Source organism: Lagopus muta, chromosome 5, assembly GCF_023343835.1.
Source record: "Lagopus muta isolate bLagMut1 chromosome 5, bLagMut1 primary, whole genome shotgun sequence".
Lineage (NCBI taxonomy): Eukaryota > Metazoa > Chordata > Aves > Galliformes > Phasianidae > Lagopus > Lagopus muta.
Window position 1 is genome coordinate 63,445,687 of NC_064437.1, and position 12,691 is coordinate 63,458,377.

Consider the following 12,691-nt stretch of genomic DNA (forward strand, 5'->3'; position numbering starts at 1 on the left):
TGCTTCTCCAGTCCTGTGTTCTGCTCATATGTGCAGGCAGAACCCAATGCGTGATCGCATTCTTTTTTATTTCTGTTCTTTCCTGTTTCCTGGGCCCTGATGTTATTTACTGCACAGCGTGTGCATGCAGCGAAGCCCAGCAGAAACGTGAGTCAGGGTCTGCTCTGTCCATAGGAAGCATCATTCCCTTGCTGTGCGAGTTTGGTTTGCAGCGAGCGAGGCGGCGTTGCCTTGAAAATTATTTTCATTCCGTGATGTTAATTTCAGAATTGTAGTCAGCAGGAACCTCTGTGGGGTTTCTGTGTTTGTTTTTGCTTTGGGCTCAGTGTCCCCCAGCCTCTGCTTTCGGTTTGTGAAGCGGAAGCTGTGCGTTCTGAAAGCAGTGGGGACTCAATCCTGTAATGCCCAGTTCTCCAGGATAAACTCAGAGAGCTTTTCAGTGCAGGGTTAGAACACCACGTATCCTCAACAGCTGCTCAGCCACGTATGGTGCACGTGGGTTACATGCAGTGCTTTCCAGAGGTGTCAGGGCTGTGTCCCTACCCAGGGCCCACCGCAGGATAAAGGAAGCAATGCAGAGCCCTTCCTAGCTGCGGCCAGGCAGGCAGGTTTGCTCCAGGCATGCCCACAACACAGCCAGCTCCATCAGACTTTTCTTTACGGTTAATCCCATTTTCTGAATCTTAGCTCTGTGCACTAGGGATTGGTGTGCTGGATTTTCTGTTTTTGGCTTCGTTAATTATTTTTTGTAATGATTTGAGAATATATGTTAATGAGCGTGTTTATTTTTTGCACGCTGGCAGTAGAGTGAGCTTTTTCTAATTCTGTTGCAGTATATGGGATTGAAAACAGTTTGAGGAGTCATAACCACTTGGTTTTAAACATACGGGACGTGGGAGGATATCTAGCAACAAGCTCAGGAATTTGGATGGGCTTTCTTTTTTAACGTAGTCACACGTTATTAATATGCATCATTTTAAGGTACTAGATACTAACAATCTGATGTGTTGCTTACTTGTAAGACTGCAGAATCAGAATAACCCAGATTTAGGGCTGTGTTGCTTGGGGCCTTTATCCAGTCACCTCTTGAAAGCACCAAGGATGAAGCTTGCCCAGGCTCTGGGCAGTTGGTCCTCTGCTTTCCCCTTCAAGGGGCAAACCTTTTCTTCTCTATTCAACCCAAACCTTCCTCCTTATAGTTGGCATTGCCTCTGTTTACCTTGTTACTACCTAGTTTGCAGTGTTAAAGCCCAGATCCTACAAGCATTTGTAGAGCAGCTTAACTCTTTGCATTGCTAGGTGAAACAGGAATTAAGGAGTATCATTGTGTCTCCTTCCAGCTGCATTAATAGGATGACATGGAATTAGTGCATGCTGCATCTTGGAAGAACAGGATCCAGATAAGCACTAATAACTTGAAAATTAGCTTAATACACTTTTAAACAATCTCTTTAAAACCTTCCTATTTTAACCTAAATATTACAAATGCCCAGGATCCAAAACATTGTCAGTGCTGGCAAGCCATTAAGATCCATCTTTCAACTAAGAATCGTACAGTCTAGAGATAAGAACTCTGTGAGAAAGAGCACAGATTTGTTAATGAGGGTAGGATAGGTAGGAAATGTGGGTAGGTACCTGATTTTACTCTAGTGATAATATCTTAGGAATTTATGTCTACTTGTCTTACTTTGCATGCCACCTTTATGTATTTTCCTAATTATCAGTGTATCTAACATCTTCACGACAATGGCTTCCATGGGTTGCTGTGCTGCCTCCTTGACGTACGTAGCCATGATTTTAACCTGTAATGGTGTACTGAGAGTGCTCTCATAATGTTTTCAGCTGAATAGCTGGAGCTTGCCATGCAATGTCAAAGACAAAATTAAATGCTGAGAAACAGCTTGTTGCTCAGGCTGTGCTCGTATTTCAGTTGGCTTTGTGCTGACAGCATACCCTAACAAGACTCGTCTGTTTTTAGAAATATTAGTGCTGAATCTGTATTAGTTTGTGAAAGGCACGTGCAGATTTTTTTGTTTTTATTGAATTTTCTCTTTAGTTTGTAAATGATGGACGATTTTGAAACTGATCTGTGATCTCTGGTTAGGGGACGTTGATCCTAATGGAGTAGGCTGATGTTTCACATGGATTAACACTGAACAACGTTTGTTTGTTTTTACTGTTTGAAATCATTTTTAAATAACTAATATAATGACTGCTTATTAATACCTAATGAGTGGGAGGCTAGTAGATGGAGCCAGGCTCCTGTTGGTGGGCCCCAGCAACTGGACAAAGGGCAGCAGGTACAAAGCAAGCACTGGAACAGGCTGCCCAGAAAGGTGCTGGGGTCTCCTGCTGTGCAGGTATTCCATACCCACCTGGATGCCTAGCTGTGTGACCTGCTGTGGGGAAGCTGCATTAGCAGGGGTTGAACTGGGGGAGGTCTTCAGAGCTCCCTTCCAACCCCTCTGGTTCTGTGACTGTGTGAAAGCCCTCATTTCTCTCAGAGGTTCCAGCACTGCAGTGTGACTCGTGGTGGAGAAGAGGATCGTACAAGGCAATCTGTCTTAGCGGTAGTTTTATCAGAGGATTTCTCTTCTATCCCTTCTGACTACTTATCTTGTCAGAGTAATTCAGGCTTCTCATAGTTCCCCTGTTTCGCACCGTCTTCTGCATTTAGACTTTTTGCCTGCAGCATGTATTCTGCTACCCTGACAAAGAGCTGAGCTGAGTTTTGCTAGAACTTCCCCTGGAAACACTGCTGTAGGCAAATGCCCAGCATGGATAGCTGCAGTCCAAGTGGCTGTTCTGCTGGGAAATGCTGTTATGTGTATGCAAGGAAACACTTCCATTGTTTGCAGTGAATGTAAGAGGTAAGAACTGGGAAGTTGCTTAATTTAAATTGTGCTGACTTGAAATCGAGACCTTAAAATAATAATTCAGATTGGATTTGGGTTTTAGTTAACGAGACAAAAAGAGCATCTCTGATGGCAGCGTGCTCTGCTGCAATTTCCCAGTCTGTCTTGAGAAAGAAATTGCTGGGGATGAGCAAGCAGAGAGGCAGGGTTGGCCTTTAGTATTGACATGCTCCTAAGTACTGCTGTAAAGGATAAATAAATCAATTGGTTCCTTCCCCTGCACTGAACAGCATCTATCTCTTTGCAAGTTAGTCAGCAAGGAGAAAAGGTGGAGTTGAAGTTCTCCATCCTTTTTACTTTCACTGCTAGGAAGCTAGGAGCTAATGCACAAATAGGTGCAGATCTAGCTAAATCAGAGATCTAGTGGACAAACATGCAGGTTTTTCAGACCTGGTCAGCAGTAGTGCATTCATTTTAGTTTGTATCTGTAGTTAATAGCCATCTTTATGGATTTCCTTTTGTACTATACTGCCTAATTTTCTTAAATACTTTCCTGATGTATTTCAGAAAGAAATACATTTTCAGAACATTTTATCCCTTTGTGTAACAAAGAGAAGAAATCCCTGCTGAAATGATAATCTGAGTTACATTTGTTTTCGTCTTACCTGCAACACATGTAAATATGCAGTTGCTTTTCTTTAAGCCTCTCTGTAATGGAGGAGGGCAATTAAGCTGTCAGTATGAAACACATCATCAGACTCCTGGTGGCTTCATGTCATGCCCACTGATTATCTGCTATTCCTTCCTTACATAAATACATGGCAAAAAAAGCCTCTTGGCTGATAAACTTGAGGGGAACCTCTGCTTTAGAGCTAAATGAAACGTGTCCTTTTACCTTTGGCACCTGATCTGTTTCTAGTGAGCGAACTCCAAGCATTTCCTTCTGCAGAAGAAATTCTAGCAGCTACAGACAGGAAATTCTAGCAGGTATAAGCAATCTTTATAAAGCCTTTCAGCTTTGAGCTGTTTGTAATTGCTTATTGGTTTGACAGTAACAAACAGACCTGAGTTCATGTAACAGATCATACACCTTCAGAATGAGTCTGTATGCATGCAACAGGTCTGTGTGTGTTGCATGAAGACTGAGGATGTCTGATGTAAAGAACTTACAGCTGCAGTTCATGTTGGGTATTGGCCAATGGGATAAAATTCCTGCACTATAAATGTGGAAGCATGTAAAAGCCTGGGTAGTAACATCATCTCACTGGTTAAACTGCCTGGATTGAATGTGTATGTGGTTATGTTTGCTATAAAATCTCTTGGAATTGCTTCCCCAGTCCAGTGCTTACTGCTATAAAAGTCAATTTATGTTGAGTTGTTGAATAGAAAATTCTAAGGATTTGTAGCTATGTGAAAATGAGGCTTGTGACTTGCAGTACTTCACACCCAAGATCTGCAGCAGTGCTACTGACCATAGTAATCTGCAGCTCTGATCTGAACATTTTTAGACTGTTATCTGTTCAATTTAAATAACTGAGGGTGAATTTATTTTCTGTTTGCTGAGCTGTTCTTTTTTTCCTGTATTGTCTACATGGAAACAAAACGACGACAAAAAACCAAAATAGAATCCCAACAACTGAATCAAGGCTGACATTTGACATTGCACTAATGAATAAATCATTACCTCTCATTCAGTACGAAGTGGGATGGGAGGATTGTGACCCACCTGTAGATGATACACGCGCTGTTCCTGCACGTGTCGCAGTTGGCCGTGTCTTGACCGGTCCGATATGAAAGCCTGCAAAGATAAGAACACCAGGTCATTCAAATGCCATATAACAGATTTTTGCCCTCAATGAGTGCTTTTTGTAGAAATGAGAACTTCAGGAATTGATGATGATTATTTTTTTTATCTGTAATACTTAATGGGATGATAATATTCATCTTTGCTGGGGATGATGATTATTTTGGACAACAAGCGATTGATTGTTGGAAAGAGATTCATTTGTTATATTTTTGTATATTGATGGAATTCAAAAGGAAATCTAGTTGAGTGCTCTCTTTAGCTAAAGCCTCTGTGTGCCACATGCTGAACCCTCACTGCAAATGGACACAGCTCCTGGTTCTGCAGACGTGATGCTGCTGTGTGGCTTTCTTCTCTTCCCAAATACATACGGCTTCACCTCCTTACTGGTGATCCTAGCCATGGTGCAGATGGAGCTGAACTTGTGAGAGGATGTGAAAGATAACGAGAAGGGGTTCTGTAGGTACACAGGAAGGAAGAGACAGACCAAGGAGAGTGTTTCCCCTCTGACGAAAGGTAATGGGGAGCTGGCTTCCTCAGTCATAGAGAAGCTGAGGTACTCAGTGAGTGCTGTGCCTCAGTCTTCACAAGTGGTCAGGCTTCCCATGTCTGCCAGGACCTTCAGTCTCTAGGTGAGGCTATAGGGAGTGATTTCTGTCCCACTGTAACAGTGGAACAAGTCTGAGTCGTCTTGAAATGGAATGTATGTAAGTCTGTGGGGCCAGGTGATATCCATCCTGGGGTTCTGAAAGAGATGGCTGATACCCAGGCTGGATGTGGCTCTGGGCAGCCCGGTCTGCTGGTTGGTGACCCTGCACATAGCAGGGGATTGGAACTAGATGAGCATTGATGTCCTTTTCAACCCAGGCCATTCTATGTTCTTTGATTCTAAGGAGCATAATACTGGAAAAATGTACTTAGTCGTTTTGTCCTTTGGGTCTAAAGACATGTGGTGGTGGTTCTGTGAGAAGAAAATACCATTTGAATACTGTTTCCTTTTCTCACCTGGCCTGTATCTATCTGTTGTTACAGCTCAGTCTGAAGCTTGCTAATGCTCTTAACTTACAGGCGCGTTCTCTCTGGTGTGGTCAGTTTGGAAGGAAAAAAAAAGCCTGTGGCACAGAAATGATTTTCTGTACATGGGCAGGAATTTCATTAAAATAAATGTATGAAATTACAAAGAAGAAAATAGCCTGCATAACCACGCAAATGTCCTTGCGTGAGGATGATTTTAAAATGAAAATTAAGTCATAGAATCATAGAATTATAGAGTCACAGAATGGCCTGGGTTGCAAAGGAGCACAGTGCTCATCCAGTTCCAACCCCCTGCTGTGTGCAGGTTGCCAACCAGCAGCCCAGGCTGCCCAGAGCCACATCCAGCCTGGCCTTGAATGCCTGCAGGGATGGGGCATCCACAGCCTCCTTGGGCAGCCTGTGCCAGTGCCTCACCACCCTCTGGGGGCCACATCATCCCACCAGCTGACGTCAGTCAGTTCCACATTGGCTTTGCAGCACAGAGGGGACAGCAGGACCTCGTCTGTGCTTCCCTCACACAGCAGCAATAACGAAAACTCCAGCATTTGCAAAAGAGTTGATTTAATTTTCATGTGACAAAATACCAGACCTCTAGATTATAAAATATTAATGGAAATCAAGTGACAAGGCATGTGCTCGTCCCTAACGTGGAAATGCAGTTGTTGGCTATTTTTTGGTAACTAACTCCTGATGATTTATCTCGGTGAGCATGCTGCCTTTGTATGGCTTTGTTGTCCTTCCTAGGAAAACTACCAACTCTTACTATGTTAAAGGTTTGAATATTGTTTTTAAAGTTCATTAGGTTACTTGCATATTTTATATAAAAGATGTTTTTAAGCGAGAAGAAACGTATTGGTGTGACCTTGAAGGCAGAGAGTGGATGTGGCATTGGCTTAGATCAGGCTCATCTGCCCAGGAAGGCACTGCTCCGGCCATTGGGAGCACTGGGATGTGTAAATGGGGTGGGACGTTGTCACGGCAGGGCGCTCTGCCATAGGGATGGAGCTGCTCAGCACAGCACTACTGCAGGCAGCAGTTAACAGGGCGAATCTGCTGCTTCTGTAAGATAGACTTCTTTTTTTTTCCCCGTGAAAGAAAAATGCAGGGTAGAGTTCTTGCTGTTCTAATTGTTGGTGGTTTTGTTTTTGTTTCCACACCTGTTTTACGAGCACTGGGACTGTGCTGGATTTAAAACCTGATACCAAGTAATAACGTGCCCTTGGAAATAATTTTTATCTGGAGGAATGCATTGAAATTAACTGCACTGCTAAATTTTAACACAACTACAAAGGCAAGCTGGCAAAAGAACTGCAAGTAGAACTCTCTGTGAGGTACCATTCCTTATGGGGGATAAAGCAGCACTGCTTTGCATTTGCTTGTACTTTTTTTGTGCTCTCAGGGGTGAAGTCATTTCTGTTTTGCAGTTCCGCTTTGATTATTTGGAGGCAGACATTCAGGTTGTCACTGCAGCATTAAACTTGGACTTGTACAATTATTTTTTCAAGCTATTGATCAAATACTAAAAACTCTTAGCAAGGACACAACACCTCAAGTTTACAGATAAGCTGCTGAAAGCCTTTATTTACCGAGGACATAAATGGTAGTTAATAATCGCCTTCAGAGGAACACAGCACTGTTGTCTGAATGCCTCTTTATAGATAAAGACATAAACATGCTGTGTAGGGTGCCAGTTTTTTTCATTAGATGTCAGTTGGGACATTTTAATTCCTCTTTGTAAGCCTGCAAAGTACCCTTTAATATACAGGTAATTAGCTGCTTCAGAGCCTAATGACCTCCTGCTCTGCACCGCTCTGCTATTCCTGCACTGTGCTGCTGGGCTGGGTAACAAGTACAACAAGTAGCTTAAGAAGTTTCTCAAAGTCCAGCTTTGGCATAGAGCTTAGAAATGCTTCAGCAACAAGGGTTCAGTCTCAAATTGATTGCCATGTTAAAAACCATGCAACGTGTCTCTGAATAGTTATCCTTCGTTTGCTCTGTAATAAGGGCGTATGTGCACTGATCACTGCCTTCATTACTGAGCTGGTTTCATGGTCGTAGAATGGCTGAGTTGGAAGAGTTGTCAGCCACTAGATCAAGTGCTAGATCAGATTGCACAGGGCTCCATCCACCCTGGCCTTGAGCACCTCCAGGGATGGGGCATCCATAATCTCTCTGGGCAGCCTGTTGCAGCACCTCACCACTCTCTCAATGGAAAAACTTCCCCCGATACCTGATGTAAATCTTCTCTCCTTCCCATTTCCTCTTGTGCTATCGCTGTCTACTTGTGCAACAAGTTGTTTTCCCTCCTGTTTATATCTCCCTTTAAATACTGGAAGGTCCTAATGAGGTCTTCCCTCAGCCTTCTCTTTTCCAGACTGAACAAACCCAGCTTCTTCAGTCTGTCTTTGTAGGAGAGGTGCTCCAGCCCTTGGATCATCTTTGTGGCCCTCCTCTGGAGTCCCTCCAAAAGCTCCACATCTTTTCTGTGTTGGGGGGCCTCACGCTTTGTTGCAGTACTCCAGATGGAGCCCCATGAGGGCAGAGTAGAAGGGGACAACACCCTTGCTGTCCCTGTTGGCCAGCCCTGTTCTAATGCAGCCCAGGATACCACTGGCCTTCTGGATTGCAGGCACACCCTGCTGGCTCATGTTGTTAAGTTTTTCACCTACTGAGACCCTTAAGTGTTTCTCAGCAGGGCTGTTCTCAAGGAGTTGTTCTTCTCCCAGTCTGTATACATATCTGGGATTACCCACCAAAGTGCAAAACCTTGCACTTTGCTTTGTTAAACCTTACTAGGTTCACAAGGGCCCACCTTTCAAGTTTATCAAGGTCCTTCAGGATGGCATCCCCTCCTTCTGCTGTGTCAACTGCATCACTCAGCTCGGTGTCATCAGCAAACTTGCTGAGGATGCACTTGATCCCATAATTGATAAAGATGTTAAAAAGTACTGGTCCAAGACCAACCCATGGGGGACACTGCTCATCACCTGCCTCCACATGGACATACACCAGTTGACCACAACCCTGTGGCTGTGACCTTCCAACCAATTCCTTAACCATCAAATAGTCCATCCTTCCTATCTCTCCAATTTAGAGATAAGTAAGATCAGTAAGTACCTTACTGACCAGGTACTGACAGCACTATGCCTGTAACGTTCTAGTTGCCATGAACTCATTGAACATTCATAGGCTGGTTGCTTATTTAGCAGAAGTTTGGAAAAGGCTTCTTAAGATCCCCATGTCCAGCCCCAACCATCCCCACCGTGCCCTCTGAGCGTGTCCCTTAGTGCCACGTCTCCATGGTTCTTGAACCTGCTCATCTTCAAATGCACAGTAATCCCAGATCTTCAAGTATTTGAAGACATTTCTTAATTGATGGTATTTGACAGGCTCAACCTGATAGAAACGATGCTTGAATATAAGTATTAAGCAGGATTTGGTTTTTGGATGATCATTTTGAAAGCCCAAATTCTCAGCTGGCATGTTTGGCTCTGCTTGCTTTTAGCCTCATTGCCATTCACCAACTACACTGATATGTGATGATTTTTTCCTACTCTGATGTAATTTATGATAAACTTTTCTTAAAGTAATATTTCCCTTATGGAATATATTCAGCTTTTTCAGAGGTGATTTTTCTTTTGCACAACAGATGAAGTGATGTTGCCTTCTCTGAAGTCTCCCTGCCTTGGATTTCTTCCTAGGAAGCCCTCCCTGCCTGGCCTCACAGCACTTGGTTTCTGTAAGGCAGTGTGATAGCTCTGCAGCCAGTTCTGTGTTGTACAAGTGTCTCTCCAGTATGAATTCAATTACATATATAAACTGAACTGCTTATGAAATAATTCTGTTGTTTTTACCCTAGGGCTATGGACTTCTACTTGTTTTTATGCAATTACCTACATAAACACATGCAAAGAATTCATCTACCTCGTGCCAACAGAGATTTTACTATGAGAATACTAGTTTTGCGTGTAGGTCTCACACAGCGAGGTTGGATTTTATGTGCAGACAGTGAAAAATAGAGCTGGTAAAGGTGGTTATCCTCATTGCTAAGTGGTGGAGCAGTGTGTGAGCACACCTGGGTGAAGAGAGCGATGTTGTGGTTGTGCTGTGTGAGATGGAGCGTTTTGAATAAAATCCTTTCTTGCCTCCACTTAAAAATAATTTAATAAGATGATTCCAATTTGGAAGAGGTCAGGCTACAGACCAGGCAACTTTTTCTTCACTGGTAAACTCACAGCTATTTTTCAGTATGTATTCGAGTAAAATGTGAGGTTTTCCCAGAAAATAAAGATTGCCACAGAACATTTGTTTTCTTTTGAGAGAACTGTAAGTTGACTTTGGTCTGTTTGAGACCCAAAGCTGAGCCCTTTACTCTGCACTCAGTGAGATGCCTGGGAGCCAGGAGCTCCTGTCGGCGATGTGCTTTGCTTGTCATTCAGCCTTGCAGCTCATTCTGCAGTTTTAATGCTGTGATTTTGGGACTGCTGCATTGGTTTAAGCGTAAGAAGTAAAACGTTTCATAACTTGCTTTAATCTCCCTTTTTTCATCCTTTCTTATAGGAAAAAAAAATAGCAAGAGAAACAGAACAGTGGTAGGCGCAGGGTGATTGATCATTAAATTCATTTGAAAACCTGTTTGAAAAAATAATCAGAGGGGCATGTTTATCCCAAAGATTTCGTTGTGTAAATGAGCCCTATTGGCTGGGGATGAAGGCTGTGTACCTGGTGTGGGCAAACTCTGGACTTGGCCTCGTGGGGAACTCGATGGTCCTTGAGGTCCCTTCCAACCCAAGCCATTCCACGAGTTGTGTGATTGGAGCTCACCTGCGTACCATTGCTGATGCTGAGACATGCTCATGCTTTGTAGATGTTGAACAGCCAATTTTTCCTTTTTCATATATACCAAAAAACGTTGTTATTCCCAAAGCTTCATTCTTTGGCACCTTACACCTTGTATTTTGTTTTCATATGGATGCGTGCGGGTGGGCCTGGTTAGCCTTGTGCATTGCATGATGCTGTATGGTCCAGATACTTGGGGAGGCATGGATGTAGGTTGGTTTGCTGCTGTGGCTGTGTCTAATTAACTGAGTAACCTTGCTAAGGGTATCTGATCTCCATACTTAGCTTTTCACACATGGTTGTTATCTCCATTGCGTATGATATGCAGGAGGCTTTCCTTCTATTGCATTTCCTTCAGCATTCTTGGCAGAAGCAGGACTTAACCTCAATTAACACTTCCAAGTATTAAAATATTCTAATGAAGAACAGCCATTTTGCTGACACAGACTGGCAGAAACTAATAATAGGCTGCAGCTTTCAGAGGAGCTGAAGGGAATTACACTCCTAAATCCCTGTGAAAGGCAGAATTTGGGCAGCCGCTTGAGGCACCTTTTGAAAATACCAACCGTAACACATCAAAACTATCTTTGCATGTGAGTTAAGTCTTTGCTGGTATAAATTATAGACTACACTGAGGTGAGGGAGGGAAGCATAGAACTGTATGTGCTGGGTTCCTTCCGTTGTGTGGTAGGTAGCTAGTGAGAGAGCACTACCTCACGTGTCCTGAGCAACTATTAAAAACAAACAGAAAATCTCATAAAACAATTTGTGAGGGTAGTTCTGTTTATGTCTGGATGTCTTCCATTATCCGCAGGGATGCAGGGAATGCTTCATATTAATTGAGTTACTTAATGGCACGGTTTTATAGAAGTGGCTGTGCTTCAGAGTGCATTTATGCTCTGATGGGTCTGCTCGTTAGATGATACTGATGCTCATCGTGCTTTTATGTACTGCCGCCAACAAGGAGGATAAACAGACTTCAAGGATTATTTGTTGTTGTTGTTGTTGAGGCTTTTATTAAAATACAGCGCAGCAAATTGTCATAAGAAGGCAGTGGGCCTTTGAAGTTGTTCTGAGTGACAGCTCTGGGCAGCACTGGATAGCTGGGGAAGCGTGGACCACCATTCTGCTTTGTATGAATGGGCATTGTGTTTCCATGCACTGCCTGGTCCTGCTGGGACAACGTGCAGCATAGAGCTAAGCACAGTGATGTTACCTCTGTGTGCAGAATAATGGTTTTAAAATAAACAGTCTAGTGATGAACTTCTCAAAACGGCGTTTCCTATTGTAAAGTATTGAAGCACTAATATGGCTAATAACTGTGCTTCAGGAGAAAATTATCTGTACTTAATATCAGCATAATTTGCTTTTGGCAGAATAGATGACTTCACTGTGTTCTGAGTACTGTAGTTATCCTCACGGCTTGAATAACCATGATACAGCTATGCAAACTAATTGATGTGTTTAGCAGATGAAAATATATCCTGCTTAGCCGTAGAGTCTTAATCTAAACTAGAAAAGACTTGGCATTATGTTGGGTTGGAAAGCTTTCTCATCTAAACACACTTCTGCCAGCTAAGTCATGTTTCTGCTGGAATCCTGTTTCAGATTCCCTTAGGAAGCTGCACCCAGAGCAGTGATACATACAGATATGCAGATAAAGCACCTCGGATCAGCTGAGCTCATAGAAGGGTGTTCTGTGACATCTGCCTGGTAGTTCAGTAGAAAAACTGACTTAGCTTTACTGTTGCTGTCACCAATTAATCACCAATTAAGCGTTTTCATTTATGAAAGATATTGGTGCAACCATAATAAATAAATAAATAAATATAGCAGGCTCTTGGCAATCAACTTGATGCTTGAACTTTGTCAGGCTACCTCTCGGTTAATTGAGTTTTTTAATTTTAGAGATGTGCCAGGTTTCTTTTTTTTCTTCTTCCTGTTTTCACCTGAAGCTTTTATTTATTAATCTCTGGAGAATTTTTTTATTTTAACTGTGTTTTATTCATTTCTTGAGTAAAAGCCCTGGGAATCAGTCCTAGCTGTGTCTCCCACCAAACACAGGTCCCTTCTGCTCACGTGCAGGTCACAGAATCAGACAGATGTTGGAAATGATCTCTCAGATCCCCAACTCCACCGTGCCCACTGCCCACATCCC

General features: G+C 43.0%; 2 protein-coding genes across 4 annotated transcripts in view; one reads left to right on the forward strand and one right to left on the reverse strand.

Moving 5' to 3' along the window:
- DOCK1 (dedicator of cytokinesis 1) overlaps positions 1-12,691 on the forward strand; it is a 276,377-nt gene that overhangs the window by 96,695 nt on the left and 166,991 nt on the right. The window lies entirely within an intron of this gene.
- The window catches only part of INSYN2A (inhibitory synaptic factor 2A), a 44,357-nt gene that overhangs the window by 6,908 nt on the left and 24,758 nt on the right, over positions 1-12,691 (reverse strand). The window contains exon 3 of the mRNA XM_048946168.1: positions 4,582-4,653. Within this exon, the coding sequence (XP_048802125.1) occupies positions 4,582-4,653 (72 nt within the window). The remainder of the gene's footprint in view (positions 1-4,581; positions 4,654-12,691) is intronic.